The sequence below is a fragment of the Erpetoichthys calabaricus genome, chromosome 2, assembly GCF_900747795.2.
Source record: "Erpetoichthys calabaricus chromosome 2, fErpCal1.3, whole genome shotgun sequence".
Taxonomy (NCBI): domain Eukaryota; kingdom Metazoa; phylum Chordata; class Cladistia; order Polypteriformes; family Polypteridae; genus Erpetoichthys; species Erpetoichthys calabaricus.
Window position 1 is genome coordinate 333,963,334 of NC_041395.2, and position 16,817 is coordinate 333,980,150.

At 40.5% G+C, this 16,817-nt stretch overlaps 1 protein-coding gene across 1 annotated transcript in view; it reads right to left on the reverse strand.

Moving 5' to 3' along the window:
• tsg101a (tumor susceptibility 101a) overlaps positions 1 to 16,817 on the reverse strand; it is a 60,423-nt gene that overhangs the window by 31,396 nt on the left and 12,210 nt on the right. Inside the window, exon 2 of the mRNA XM_028796044.2 lies at positions 8,266 to 8,350. Within this exon, the coding sequence (XP_028651877.1) occupies positions 8,266 to 8,350 (85 nt within the window). The remainder of the gene's footprint in view (positions 1 to 8,265; positions 8,351 to 16,817) is intronic.

Below are 16,817 nucleotides of genomic sequence, written 5' to 3' on the forward strand. Positions count from 1 at the left end.
ATTAAATTCTTCTTCCAGTGTGAATTTCTTAAAAACCGTTTTTACCAGTATGCTAAAAATGAGTGAAAAACCTGCAAACATATTTAATTGTACAATACAAAATGTACAAATTTGTACATGCAAAAGGAAACAATAGTCATCATTACTAACCCTCCCACAACACTAACCTTGACCGCAAAGTAAGGATGTTTTATGAAACTGACGCTCAAGGTGAGCCCTGAAATGTGTGTGGCATGTAATGCAAAAGCTTCTGAACGTTACAATGGATATGTGCAATTTGATAGGCCCATGAACTGAGCAGAGCTCTGGAGGTCCACAGTCGGTTATTTACTTGGCAATGGCTGCAGCGTGAGTGAGCTACCGAGCAAGAGTAACATGAATACCTGCTGTCTTAAATCTATTTAAGTGGTGCCAGTGTGCACAATTATTCAATAATACATTGGCTAATTGTTAAAAATTACATTTCAGTCTGAAAAATATATACAGATAAACAAACACACTGTATACAAATGCACCAAAACCATCAGAATCTTTAATTATACAGCACTTTAGATTTCTGGCTAATTGTAGGCTCATTAAATTGGCCGTTTTAGCTTTTGGAATTATACAGGGTGGGCCATAAGCATAACTCCAGCTGTGCTAATACGTGTTCATCAGAAGTGGCGGACACGTATTGAAATGTGTTTTGAAAACAATGGCAGTCATGTATAGCATATTATGTAAATAAAAACGGTTTTTCATAAAAAAAAAATATTTTCCTATGTATGGAAACTTAGGACCCACCCTGTATTAATGTGTTCTTATCCAGTCACGTAATATCTTGACCTTAACAGCTTTCTACACTAATCCTGCGCTCCATTAACATCGGAATATGCAAGTCAGAGCTGGGAATGTCGAGTGTGTTCCAGTAAAACTTTCAGAATACTAATAAGGACGCCATCAGGAAAACCTGCTGTGCTTGCTCTTTCAGAATAGAGACAACTACTAAACAAGTTGATAACAACACGTTACACGCTGCATCCAAACACCGCAGCAACATTTCCACAGATAGATGTTGGACAGCAGTGTGTGTACGGCTGATGAAATGAGACACAGACAGAAGTACTATAAAACAATATAATACTACATCTAATATGGTCATCTTGGATTTTGAGGTCAGGGTTGGTGAGGCTCTCCCAACTTTCCAACTAGGAAATTCGACTAGTAGGGGCATTCCAGAAGAAGCTTCTTACTCAGATTTTGGAAATTCTGACTTCCAAGTTCAGATGGAACACAGCACACATCAATCAACCTCTCTGTGCTCCACTGTTAAAAAAATAAAGGTGGAAGAGTTAAGTCCACTGAATAGAAGGGCAGAAAAAAAATGTTATCCTTGACGTCTTTACGCGCATCAAGAAAACCAGCATGCTGGTCTGCTGGGAAAGTAAAACAAGAAGATAAAATAGTACTGTTATATTTACTAAAGAACATATACAGTCATATGAAAAAGTTTAGGATCCCCTCTTAATTCTTTGGATTTTTGTTTCTAATTGGCTGAGCTTTCAAAGTAGCAACTTCCTTTTAATAGATGACATGCCTTATGGAGACAGTAGTATTTCAGCAGTGACATTAAGTTTATTGGATTAACAGAAAATATGCAATATGCATCATAACAAAATTAGACAGGTGCATAAATTTGGGCACCCCAACAGAGATATGACATCAATACTTAGTGGAGCCTCCTTTTGCAAATCTAACAGCCTCTAGACGCTGTCCTCCAATAGCCTTTGTTGAGTGTCTGGATTCTGGATGGAGGTATTGTTGACCATTCTTCCATACAAAATCTCTCCAGTTCAGTTAAAGTTGTTGGCTGCCGAGCATGGCCAAACTGCTTCAAATCATCCCATAGATTTTCAATGACGTTTGAGTCAGGGGACTGTGACGGCCATTCCAGAACATTGTACTTCTTCCTCTGCATGAATGCATTTGTAGATTTCAAACTGTGTTTTGGGTCATTGTCTTGTTGGAATATCCAACCCCTGCGTAACTTCATCTTTGTGACTGATGCTTGAACATTATCCTGAAGAATTTGTTGATATTGCGTTGAATTCATCTGACCCTCAACTTTAACAAGGGCCCCAGTCCCTGAACTAGTCCCACAGCATGATGGAACCTCCACCAAATTTGACAGTAGATAGCAGGTGCTTTTCTTGGAATGCAGTGTTCTTCTTCCGCCATGAAAAGCACTTTTTGTTATGACCAAATAACTCAATTTTTGTCTCATCAGTCCAAAGCATTTTGTTTCAAAGTGAATCTGGCTTGTCTAAATGAGCATTTGCATACAACAAGCGACTGTTTGTGGCGTGAGTGCAGAAAGGGCTTCTTTCTCATCACCCTGCCATACAGATGTTCTTTGTGCAAATTGCACTGAATTGTAGAACGATGTACAGATACAACATCTGCAGCAAGATGTTCTTGCAGGTCTTTGGAGGTGATCTGTGGGTTGTCTGTCACCATTCTCACAATCCTGCACATATGCCGCTCCTGTATTTTTCTTGGCCTGCCAGACCTGCTGGGTTTAACAGCAACTGTGCCTGTGGCCTTCCATTTCCTGATTCCATTCCTTACAGTTACAGAAACTGACAGTTTAAACCTCTGAGATAGCTCTTTGTAGCCTTCCCCTAAACCATGAGACTCAACAATCTTTGTTTTCAGATCTTTTGAGAGATGCTTTGAGTTGCTGTCACTCTTCAGAGGAGAGTCAAAGGGAAGCTCAACTTGCAATTGACCACCTTAATACCTTTTCTCATGATTGGACCCACCTGTCTATGAAGTTCAAGGCTTAAGTAATCAGCAAGTAATCAGCATTGAGCAGTGACATGCAAATCAAATCAGCAAAATTACAAGGGGACCCACATTATTGCACAGCCAGTTCTTCACATTTGATTTAATTTCATACCCTAACCCTAAGGTGGAGTGGTGGCTCTGAGGCTAGGGATCTGCACTGGCAATCGGAAGGTTGCCAGTTCAAATCCCGTAAATGCCAAAAGGGACTCTAATTTGCTAAGCGCTATATAAATGCAAAGAATTATTATTATACAACTAAATACTGCTTCACTAAAAATCTTTGTTCAGAAAACACCCCAGTACTCAGATGTTCCTAGGAAATGAAAGACATACCACTGTTATCTTTTTTGTTGAAAGTAGAGTAAATTATTATGCAGGCTGAGAGGGGTTCCCAAACTTTTTCATATGTCTGTAAATCCCACAACCCAGTCTTTTAACATTTTGAACGCGAAGTACAAGTTAAGTCGTATCTTACTGAGCCTGTAAAAACGTGACACACGAGAGAAGCCGCATCTCAGCATTCAACCACTATAGACGCAGCCCGCTTGCTGATGTGCTTTGCTATTGCGGCTCAGTTTCCTACTTTACTGCTGCCATCTAGTGGATAGTTACAGAAGTTTTTTTGTTGCAAAACCTTGCAGAAAATAGTGCTATAACTAGATAGTCCATGAAAAAGATATAGAACTGCTGATATTTTGAAACAACATGATTTAACAATTGGATGAGGTGGAACCTGTAGGCTCTGATACAGATGGAGGAAATGGGGAGATCTGCCCCAGAGGAGTTTCTTCATCATAAGGCGTCCGACTGGAAGGGTAGCACTACATGGACATTCTGCCACCCACTGAGCACAAACAGTCACCAGCTACCAAATGTGTAGTGGACAGCGCAAAGAAACGCGTTACATTTGCAGCATGTGTGCTTCTTTGCCTGCACTCTGCGAGGTCCTATGCTTCTAGGACTCTGTTAGAAATGGAGACTTTTAGTCGTGTTGCTGGTAAAAAATAATTAACAGTTTAACATTTTGAGAGAGTTACTGTTGAGAATAAAACTGTTGCTTTCTAATAAATTTCTTTACAAGTTTTGATAGAGTTCAAAATCCTGTAGACATATACTGCAGCATCCTGGTAATGAATGCATTAAAGTTCATTTGGGATGCTCAAATCTTAAAACAGTCAGATGTTCCTGTGGCCAGAAACACTTGAATTTTCAGCTTAGTAGCCTCTGCTTTTTCATAATTAAAATTACTCAAAACTTGTCTAACAGGCTTTTCTACAAATTTTACTGCCAACCAGAGGCCTACATAATGTGAACGGCAGTTCATCTTCTGGAGATTAGCAGACAACTGTATTAAAAAAAAAAAATCTGATGTCTAGCACATGACACTCTCCTGTGACTTGTACTCCACACATCAAGGCGCTATATAACCTGACATTCTGTTAGCCTTCCTAATGGATCCTGAACAAGGTCTGGCAGTTGAGAGGTACGAGTCCACCACGACTTCTAAATCCTTCTCATAAAATGTAATTTTGATTTTCAGACCTCCCTCCCAATGTGTACTGAAACCTCACATTTTTGCTTCCTACAGTATTCTTTACATTTACTGACAATAAATTTCATATGAAAAATATTTCATATATATTTTATATTTTGACAGGGGGCTCTGCCAGACATTCCCAGCAGACCCTCACAACACGTTTGGGCCTACCAGGCCTGACCGGCATCCTCCCCCACCATCGAAGCCAACTCACCACCAGGTGGTGATCAGTTGACAGCTCCGCCCCTCTCTTCACCCGAGTGTCCAAGACATGTGGCCACAAGTCCGGCGACATGACCACAAAGTCGATCATCGAACTGAGGCCTAGGGTGTCCTGGTGCCAAGTGCACATATGAACACCCCTATGCTTGAACATGGTGTTTGTTATGGACAATCCGTGACGAGCACAGAAGTCCAATAACAAAACACCACTCCAGTTCAGATCGGGGGGGCCATTCCTCCCAATCACGCCCTTCCAGGTCTCACTGTCATTGCCCACATGAGCATTGAAGTCTCCCAGCAGTACGAGGGAGTCCCCAGAAGTAGCTTGAACTCCCACCTCCGGCAGAACTTCGACCACGTCCTGAGGGAGGTGGGGGACATTGAGTCCGAATGGGCCATGTTCCGTGCCTCTACTGTTGAGGTGGCTGACCGGAGCTGTGGCCATAAGGTGGTAAGTGCCTGTCGTGGGGATTGCGTGGCTGCCCGGAGCTGTGGCCATAAAGTGGTCAGTGCCTGTCGTGGTGGCAATCCCCAAACCCATTGGTGGACACCAGCAGTGAGGGATGCTGTCAAGCTGAAGAAGGAGTCCTACTGGTCCCTTTTGTCCTGTGGGACTCTGGAGGCAGCTGATAGGTACCGGCAGGCCAAGCGGAATGCGGCTTCAGTGGTTGCTGAGGCAAAAACTCGGGCATGGGACGAGTTTGGGGAGGCCATGGAGAACTACTTTCAGACGTCTTCAAGGAGATTCTGGTCCACCATCCAGCGTCTCAGTGCAGTGTCAACACTGTGTATGGTGGGGATGGTGCGCTGCTGACCTCGACTCGGGAAGTTGTGGGTCGGTGGGGGGAGTACTTCGAAGACCTCCTCAATCCCACTAACATGCCTTCTAATGAGGAAGCAGAGCCTGGTGACTCGGAGGTGGGCTCCCCCATCTCTGGGACTGCGGTCACCGAGATGGTCAAAAAACTCCTTGGTGGCAGGGCCCTGGGGGCGGATGCCTCTGGATTGGCAGACCGGAGTGGTGGTCCCCCGCTTTAAGAAGGGGAACTGGAGGGTGTGTTCCAACTACAGAGGGATCACACTCCTCAGCCTCCCTGGAAAAGTCTATTCAGGGGTTCTGGAGAGGAGGGTCTGTTGGATAGTCAAACCTCGGATTCAGGAGGAACAGTGTGGTTTTCGTCCTGGTCGCGGAACAGTGGACCAGCTCTACACCCTTAGCAGAGTCCTGGAGGGTGCATGGGAGTTCGCCCAACCAGTCTACATGTGTTTTGTGGACTTGGAAAAGGCGTTCGACCGTGTCCCTCGGGGAATCCTGTGGGGGGTACCGGCCCCCCCTGATAAGGGCTGTTCGGTCCCTGTACAACCAGTGTCAGAGCTTGGTCCGCATTGCCGGCAGTAAGTCGAACCCGTTTCCAGTGAGAGTTGGACTCCGCCAGGGCTGCCCTTTGTCACAGATTCTGTTCATAACGTTTCTGGACAGAATTTCTAGGCGCAGCCAGGGCGTTGAGGGGGTCCAGTTTGGTGGACTCAGGATTGGGTCACTGCTTTTTGCAGATGATGCTGTCCTGTTTGCTTCATCAGGCCGTGATCTTCAGCTCTCTCTGGATTGGTTCTCAGCTGAGTGTGAAGCGGCTGGGATGGGAAACAGCACCTCCAAATCCGAGACCATGGTCCTCAGCCGGAAAAGGTTGGAGTGCCCTCTCAGGGTTGGGAGCGAGATCCTTCCTCAAGTGGAGGATTTCAAGTATCTTGGGGTCTTGTTCATGAGTGAGGGAAGAATGGAGCGCGAGATCGACAGGCGGATCGGTGCGGCGTCCACAGTGATGAGGGCTCTGCATCGGTCTGTCGTGGTGACAAAGGAGCTGAGCCGTAAGGTAAAGCTCCCAATTTACCAGTCGATCTATGTTCCTACCCTCAGCTATGGTCATGAGCTATGGGTAGTGACCGAAAGAACGAGATCGCGAATACAAGCGGCTGAAATGAGTTTCCTCTGCAGGATGTCTGGGCTTTCCCTTAAAGATAGGGTGAGAAGCTCAGTCATCCGGGAGGGGCTCAGAGTAGAGCCGCTGCTCCTCCGCATCGAGAGGAGTCAGATGAGGTGGCTCGGGCATCTGATCAGGATGCCTCCTGGACGCCTCCCTGGTGAGGTGTTCCGGGGCACGTCCAACCGGGAGGAGGTCCTGGTGAAGACCCAGGACACGCAGGAGGGATTATGTCTCCCGGCTGGCCTGGGAACGCCTCGGGATTCTCCCGGTAGAGCTAGAAGAAGTGGCCGGGAAGAGGGAAGTCTGGGCATCTCTGCTCAAGCTGCTGCCCCCGCGACCCGACCTTGGATAAGCGGAAGAGGATGGATGGATTTTATATATCTCCACTGACAGACCGAGGAGATGGTTCCTCCCCCACACTATACGACTCTTCAATTCCACCTGGGGGGGGGGTGTAAACATTAACATTATACAAAGTTATTGTGTGTTATACCTGCATTTTTTTATTACTCTTTAATTTAATATTGTTTCCTTATCAGTATGCTGCTGCTGGAGTATGTGAATTTCCCCTTGGGATTAATAAAGTATGTATCTATATGCCACAAATCTGCCAAATCCTGAAGACTCTCTGGTCTGATACAACAGATTCAAAATTATCTGCCAATCCTCCTTGCTTGGTATCATCTGCAAACTTAACCCCAGCTTGATTTGAATAGGAATATAAATAACATTTATATCTATTAAAAATAGCAGTGTCCCTAGCACTGACCCCTGCTGGAAACCACTCTTAACTTCACCCAATTCTGATGAGGTTCCTCGCACCATCACCGTCTGCTTCCTGTGTCTGAGCCAATTCTGTAACGATCTACACACCACACCCTGAACTCCCACTTATTTTAGTTTGATGTCCAACCTCTCACGTGGCACTTTATCAAATGCTTTTTGAAATATAAATAGTATTATATCCTCTACTTTGATTGTATCATTTTGTTGCTTCCTCACATATTCCTGCATGTTAGTAAAACATGACCTCCCTCTTCTGAGCCCATGCTGACTGTTCAGTAAACTCCCGTACTTGACATGTGCTGCTCAACCTTGCCCTTAACAATTCCTTCCATTTATTTACCTGTGGTGCACGTTAAGCTTACTGGTCTATAGTTGCTTGGATCTGCCCGGTCACCTCTAAGACTTCTGTCTATAAAGTATGAATTTTTAAGAGTACGATGAACTTATTGTGACAAAAGCATTACATTAAAGACCTTATTATGGAGGCAGTGGAGCTGAAGTATGGTTAAGTTATGTTGGGGATGATTTTGTATCCTCAGGACTAGGATGCCTTAACCACTAAAGGATTCGAATTCTGCTTTTTATCAGAGATGTCACTTTTCTTTTTCTTGACTGTACATGAACATGGGGAGAATGTGCAAACTCTTTAGAAAATGTGACTACGAAAGGATTTCAAACCATGTTTCTGCAGCTGGAACACAGCAGTGTCAAACAAGGAACCACTGCACTGCCCAACATCAGAATATAAAGTAAGATGTCAAAATAAGAACATCTGTCAAACACAATACAACAATGATAAAGAGCACAGCTCATGTAATATAAGTGCAGGCTGCACAGATCCTTCATTTTCTGTGACAGTTACATAACGGCAGTCCTCACCTCCACTGACTTGGTAACCGGCCAACTTACCATAAGCATCCATACTAGGCTTCAAGTCCTTGTAATGAGAGATTACATTGGTGACTTCACGAACCGTCAAGTCTCTGTATTTGTACTAAAAAAGAAAGGAAAACAAAATATTTATGTTTGCAGGAGTTCAAGCAAGAAAAATTCCTGAGCATAAGACTTTGGAAACAAATTTGTTCAAAACTTTGAAATTTGAAAAAAATTGGAGGAGCCCATTCAGTGCATCAAGCTTGTTTGTTTAGCTAATAAACTAAGCTGTCCCAAAACTTACACAAACAATGCAAACAATCAACACATTTCAAGTACTGAACATATTTCAATAAACCAATCCAACAAACAGGAAGCAAAAGACTAAAGTACAGGGACATTTTTTCAGAATTAGGCGATTTTATAAGTGGTGTACCTCCAGGGATCAGTGCTGGGGTTGTTGTGCTTTTTTAACAGAAATGTCTTGATTGATTGTCCCATTTTCTCTACAAAAAAAACTTGATCAGTAAATTGGCGGATCATAAGAAATGACTTTTTCTGCATCTGTTTTTCTAAGCTTATGGTAATTTAGCGGTAGTAGTGCTCCTTTATGCAAAGCACAATGGTAGTTGAATGTCTTAGCACAGGTCTTTCTTTCATGTGAACTTCCTGTAAATAGAGAGCAGTAAGGCAGACTTTACCAAAGAGAGAGTAGACAGGAAGCTTTTACACAAAAGAAAGTGGAGTAATAAACTGAGAAAAAGGGAATCAGAGGAGCTGCCCTGTGCATTTAGATAAGCGGAAAGTAAAGCTACTTTAATTCATTCAGACCAAGGTTATTAAAGTTTTGCTTTTTTATATCAGGTTATATTTCTATATTTTCTCTGACCTTACTTTAGTTTTAGTTTTCCTTCATCGTGTATTTTTAGTTTAAATTTAGTTTTTATTTTACAAAGACATTTCTATTTTATTTTTATATATACAGTGGAATCTCAGTTCACGAACGTCTCGGTACACGTACAAATTGGTTTACGACCAAAAAGTTAACCAAACTTTTACCTCGGTTCACAACCACCTGTCACTCGGTATACGAACAAGCCAGTTTCCCTTTCTTTTTATACATGTTCAGTCTCTCCCTGTCCAGCGAGCAAGAGAGAGAGAGCGCGACACACACACACACACACACAGGCAGCATGAGTGAGCACACACACACAGCCAGCGCGAGAGAGAGACAGGTGCACACACACAGGCAGCGCGAGAGAGAGAGCTGGACGCATAAGGTAGGAAGGCAGTTAAAGAATGCACTGGGCTTGTTTTTGTTTTCACTTCTGTTTACAGCGATCGGTTCGTAGCGTGCATTGTTGCAATGTTACTGTTCTTGGTGGTTTATTAAATTACGGATTTTTTCAAATGTTCATTTTTTTTCCCTGTGCTTACAACTCATTAAAAAGAAGGGTTTTTAGCCAGCGGTTGGTACCGCTATAGCGTGAACTATTGCAGTGTTAGTTTTCTCTGTTGTTCAAGATTTTCTCAGTGTTATTCAATGTTTTTACATTTAGTTTACTATTACGCTGTGCATTCTATGGTTTAATAAACTATATTTGTTTTATATATTTATATTATTTATATATATATATATATATATATATTATATATTTATTATATTTTTAAAAACTTAAAAAATATATATATTTACATACAGTTCATATGGTCTGGAACGGATTAATTGTATTTACATACAATCCTATGGGGGAAATTGCTTCGATTCACAACCAAATCGGTTTACGACCAGAGTTTTGGAACGAATTATGGTCGTGAACCAAGGTTCCACTGTATTAGTTTCAGTAATTATTGTATGGTTAAAGAGCTATAATGGAGTTTAGTTTTTTTGTCACAATGAGACAGAACTGTACACTTAACTGGTTTGGATATAATATGAGTTTAATATTAGTGGAAGCTTACTACACTACACAACACACTTTACTATTTGATTTTGTTTTTATCGGATAAAAACAAGCATAATCAAAACCAGGTACTGAATATGAATAATTGTACACAATTTTTAAAATATTTTCTATGTCATTTGTGCTGAACCTGAGTTTTTCTTTTCCTTTTATTGCCCAGAATGGGACAATTTGTAATGAAAACTAGGTGAATTTTAAGGTGTGAGGGTTTTTTTTACTCTAAATCTCTACAGCCCACAACATATCCTGCTCCAATGGCAATGTGCTTATAATGAATGCCTTCAATATTGCATTCAAAACTCTCAAACACTGGGCTTTGTTATTTTCTACCAGCCATATTGATTTGATTCCAACTCAGGCATAAACAATTTATTTTCACAATATCAGGTATTTTGAGCTGTGAATATGAACTAAAAACATATTATACACACTTTTATTTATAAAACACTTTAAAAACAACATCAAGGCTGACCAAAGTGCTGTACAATAAAAACCCAACATATCAGACCAACAATAACCAGAGGAAAAGTAAGAGAAACACATAAACACATAAGAGCTGAAGAGATAAAGTACAGATAGTCAACATCTCATACTGGGTTAAAGACCAGGGAGTAAAAGTGCATTTTTAAATAAGATTTAAAGACAGCAAGTGAAGGAGCCTGCCTAACGTGCAACGGCAAATCGTTCCAGAGTTTTGGAGCTGCAACTGAAAAAGCCGATCACCTTGGAGTTTGCATCGTGTCTTAGGAACATGCAAAAGCATCTGGTCTACTGACTTGAGAGAGCGAGACGGTACATAAGGATGTAGCAGTTCCAACAAATAAACAGTAATCAAAGGATTTAAAAACAAATACAAGGATCTTAAAATGGATTCGGAAACAAACCGGAAGCCAGTGAAGGGAAGCCAAAATCGGGGTAACGTGCTCATGCTTTCTTGTGCCAGTTAAAAACCGAGCAGTGGCATTTTGCACCAGCTGTAGATGAGCAATGGAGGCCTGACTAATTCCAAAAAGAAGCGCATTGCAGTAATCTAGATGAGAGGTTATAATAAAAGCATGGATCACTGTTTCAAGGTTGTGTTTAGACAAAACAGGCTTGATTTTTGAACTGAAAAAAGGAACAATTTACCACTGCGTTCACATGGCTATCAAGTTTTAAAGTGGAATCCATTTTCACACCTAAATTTGTGAAAGAAAAAAAAATTATATAATTTCCATTAAACACGCTTTACGCACGTATTCAGCTCGCTTTGTCACCGCAAATGCTGTGTGAACATCCGCCATCCGTCACCAGCCGCCAATCACTGGATGAATATATGCATCAGTTTTAGAGTTAAAAGTTATAAGGGTTAAAAATTTACAGCAAGAATATTCATTCAAAAACAAAAATTAAATTATTTTATTTCAGTTAGTCTTTCCAGCTACTTTAATAGTTTTGTTTAGTTTTAGTTTTTCATTTCGGGTTTGTTAATTATTTTATTTCAGTTTACGAAGATGTTTTTTCAATAATAGTTTCAGTTTTGATTTTAGTTTCGTAAACTATAATAACCTTGATTCAGACCATGTTCATTTTGCCCATTATTTTAAATGGATTCTGCTTGTCAGAGTTTGGATGGTGAGCGAGCTTGTGTTGAGTACAGCAGCGCACATTTTTAATTAGAAAGCTTTCTGGGAGCCACGCAAGCAGCAGCCTTTTACAGGAGCACTCTCTCTTCTTTTTCTGGGACAAGATTCTTTTATTAAGACTATTAGCCCAATTTATTTAATTATTATTAATGATCATGTTAAGATGTGGCTTCTGGCTTGTTACTGTTAATCTTAAAATAATTTTTAAATTGAAGATACACTGCTGCCATCACAGATGCAGACTCAAGTGGTCCGCTCGTATCAACCACTTTTTGGATGAACTGGGAACTTGAAAGATATCACAACTTGAATAAAGAGGTTCAGAAGAATCGGATGGCTACCTATATCTATAACATCAGGGAATAATATAACAGACTGTGCACGTAAAGAGTAATAAAAGTTCCCTACTCAGCTGGTAGCTCTGCGCTCAACACTGCCTGTTGCACCTTATCACAGAGGCAGCGCATCCAAAGATGGAAAGAATACGGGAAAGATCTCAGAACTGGCCAGTTTCCATAAATGTGGAATGTTCCAGTGCTTTTAAATAAGGTGGACGAACTTATATGTGTTATGAAGAGTCAAGGACTATCCCTGGTACTGTGGCATTTGTTTATTGTGGAGACCCAGCTTAAATGTATTAAAGATGCTATGTAATAATAATAATAATTCATTACATTTATATAGCGCTTTTCTCAGTACTCAAAGCGCTATCCAAATGCAGGACAGTTTTCTTCCAATATGATCAGACAGAGAGGTAAAAGCAGGAGAGGGTCTGGAGACTTATGAAGGAGATGTGAGCACATCACAATTAAAGCCGATATATGTGACCCAGACTTTGAAAAACTGACTGAATTTGTCCACGTTACTGCCTAGGAGCAGCCGCATAGTCCTGTTGATGCTTACTTATAAACTCAGCAACACAACGATGAGTAATTCTGAGCCGATGTCTAACAGCATGTTCGGACACAACAAGCTGGACCTGCTGTATTCAAATGAACATCTGGATTGGTCTGACCATCTTACTGCCGCCTAGAGCCCTGTTATTGATTGCAGCAGTTCTCCAATATCCAAGCCAGAAGTTCTTATGTGTGGTAAGGGGGCTGTTGTTTGTGTTATTATTTATATATTATTTATAGATTTCTCTGTCTTGAGCTTCTGCGAAGTTCTAATTTCCACCTGGGGATAAATAAAGGACATCTGTCTAAAGAAGAATTTGACAGTGCTGCTTAGTAAACAAATAGCCCTGTTAGCTTAAACACAAAATTTGTATGTTTTACTTGTAAACATGTTACGCAGGATAGCTTTGCATCTTCATGATAAACACCTTATGAACATTTGATGGAGTTTGTGGTTAGTTCTCCAAGATGTTTGGAACAACCAACCAGCCGAGTTCCTTCAAAAACTGTGTGCAAGTGTACCTAGAAGAATTGATGCTGTTTTGAAGGCAAAGGGTGGTCACACCAAATATTGATTTGATTTAGATTTCTCTTTTGTTCATTCACTGCATTTTGTTGATTGATAAAAATAAATGATTAACACTTCCACTTTTGAAAGCATTCTTTGTTTACAGCATTTTTTCACATCTGCCTAAAACTTTTGCACAGTATTATATGTTACCATCAATCCATGAAATTAGGCATTGTGTAGAATGCTTAGGAATATACAGAATGCCAAAAATGGGATGTCAAAGTATGAAATTTCAAACATTTCCTAGGCATTCTATGCAATGCCAAAATCAAACCAGCAAGTCATTCTGTATAATGCCAAGTTTTTATATACAATGCCCAGGGAAAGAATGTAGCAAATTAAAGTAACACAGACATTTCATGGTTTGCTTAAAAACGTGACACATTCAAAGGAATGCCTAGGCGTTCTATACAATACTTGCTTTTCACACATTGTTGGTAACATACATATCTCTCTATTATTAAAAAAAAAAAAAATCTTGAGGTGAGATGAGACTATTGCTAAGAGATTTAATCAAGTCCTGCCCTCCTCTCAACCATTTCCGGTTAACGGCCCACGCTTACGGTCCTTTCACCTCTTATTCGTGTGAATGCTTTTGTCCGACACAGTTTCTGCACGCTCAGCTCTTATAAATTTTTACGTTTTCCTCACTAAGTTCACAATAAAAGAAGACTTATTATGTCCAAATCGAAATTAAGAATTTCATCCTGAAGGGTTGTCAACAGAAGAAATGAGTACACAGGCAATCTAGCATAGAGAAATGATGAAGTCAAATGAATTTACGCAAAAATTTTTGTTCAGTTACACAACAAATTAAATTTTGCGGTTAAATGCATAGCAATAGACAATGCTGAAACAGTTGGTGCTGATGGTGCGGAAGATGAATACATCAACTTACAATATCCCGTAGAATATCTACAACAGTTAACACAACTCCAGTCTTCCACCAGCTGAATTACTGTTGAAAGAAGGATGTATCGTAATGTTATTGCATAATTTATGTCTGAGTGATGGGCTATGCAACAGGACAAGATTAGTTGTATTCAAAATTGATTGAACAATTCTGACATGTAAAATTTTAACAGGCAACAAGAAAGGTAATGTAGTACATCTTACACAGATGACATTTATGTCATTCATATTAAAATGTTTACAGTTTCCCGTTAGAACAGCTTTTGCTATGACAATTAACAAATCACAGGGACAAACATTCGAAAAAGTTGGTTTATTTATTAGAGGGAAACAAACAATATTCACTCACGGGCAGTTATACGTACGTTACGTTGTCACAATGTAAGTCCAAACACAAAATCAAAATTCAATGCGATATTGATGAAAAGTTAATTCAAAAAATTGTTTTTAATGAAGTTTTACAGTAAAAGTGTAATTTTAAAAAGTATTTGCATGTTAATTTCAAAGCCAAACAGAATGAAAACATAATGCAACAAATACCTCTAACGCAATATGAAACAATTTTCTTTCAAATTATTACGTTTTACTATGGTTAATTACTCGCTGTAATGTAAAATAGTTAGTTCTATTATGCATATGTAACAATTCCCATGTTTAAATTGTATTTGTGCTTCCCAATACGCGAGCAGCAGAGCTGTGAAGTCCCTAGCACGTAGTGCCCGCCCGGGGGTTGGTGAGCGAAGAGAGCAGAGGACAGAGCCCCCTAGTTTTATATATATACTGCCTATACAGTGATCCCTCGCTATATTGCGCTTCGCCTTTCGCGGCTTCACTCCATCGCGGATTTTATATGTAAGCATATTTAAATATATATTGCGGACTTTTTGCTGGTTCGCGGATTTCTGCGGACAATGGGTCTTTTAATTTCTGGTACATGCTTCCTCAGTTGGTTTGCCCAGTTGATTTCATACAAGGGACGCTATTGGCAGATGGCTGAGAAGCTACCCAGCTTACTTTTCTCTCTCTCTTGAGCTGACTTTCTCTGATCCTGACGTAGGGGGATTGAGCAGGGGGGCTGTTCGCACACCTAGACGATACAGACGCTCGTCTAAAAATGCTGAAAGATTATCTTCACGTTGCTCCCTTCTGTGCAGCTGCTTCCTGAAGCGACATGCTGCACGGTGCTTTGCAAACTTACAAGCTTGAAGGGCACGTATTGATTTTTGATTGTTTGTTTTTCTCTGTCTCTCTCTCTCTCTGTGCTCTTGACGGAGGGGGTGTGAGCTGCCGCCTTCAACAGCTTTGTGCCGCGGTGCTTCGCATACTTAAAAGCCAAACAGCCCTATTGATTTGTTTGCTTTTCACCTATCTATGTGACATTCTGTGCTCCTGACACGCACTCCTTTGAAGAGGAAGATATGTTTGCATTCTTTTAATTGTGAGATGGAACTGTCATCTCTGTCTTGTCATGGAGCACAATTTAAACTTTTGAAAAAGAGACAAATGTTTGTTTGCAGTGTTTGAGTAACGTTCCTGTCTCTCTACAACCTCCTGTGTTTCTGCGCAAATCTGTGACCCAAGCATGACAATATAAAAATAACCATATAAACATATGGTTTCTACTTCGCGGATTTTCTTATTTCGCGGGTGGCTCTGGAACGCAACCCCCGCGATGGAGGAGGGATTACTGTATATAAAACCCTAAGCCTAAAAGTGCAACGATTTTATGTGACGTTTGTATGTCACATTTTAAATCAAGCTTATTTTAAAAACCTACATATTTATGTTTGGTATCATTAATTTCAGAATTTATCGAAATTTAATGTGATGTTGTTAGATTTTCAGATTTTTATTCAGTTTTTAAATTATAAACTAAAAAATATCCAGAATTCACGTCCTTCGAGATGAGACTTTGTGGCAAAAGATTTAACCACGAGGCTGGAAATAAAAGACAAAGAGTATATGACAAAGACAGCTGCTGTACAGGCTTTTAAATGATCGAAGCGCCGCATGAGATGTAGATCACACGGCACAGTAGCAAGCCAGCAGCAGATCGAGCAAAGAGGAAGTAAAATAAATAAATAAATGAATAAATAAAAACGGCATTTGTTTTCCATTGTAACACCGTTTAAGAGGAGCAACCGCGTCTCCTTCGGTGCGTTCAGCCTCCTCTTCACAACGCGAGTGGTACACTGGCTGCAACTGGGGGTTGGGTGCTAAAGTGCCTTAGTAAGTATAAGTATAAACAAAAAAATTAACACATTAAGGAACACTGAAGGCAGACATTTTCTTTATGCACTGCAGAGCTATTCAATCATCATGAATATACAATGGACTGATTTTAAAACTTTAATGTACTTGAAGTGCTCACTGTACAGCTGTATAATCTAGGAAAATACCAGTATTGGATCAAGACTTGGTAACAACAGATGATCAATATTAAGTGACTAAGATTGGGGGCACAAAAGACCTGATTGGGCCACCCCTACTTTTTAAAATATACATAAAGGATCTGGATGAGAACATAAATCAATAAGCTGATTAAGTCTGCAGGTGACACCAAACTATGCAGAAAGGCAGATAATGGAAAATCAGTTAAATCATCACAGAGGGACTTGGA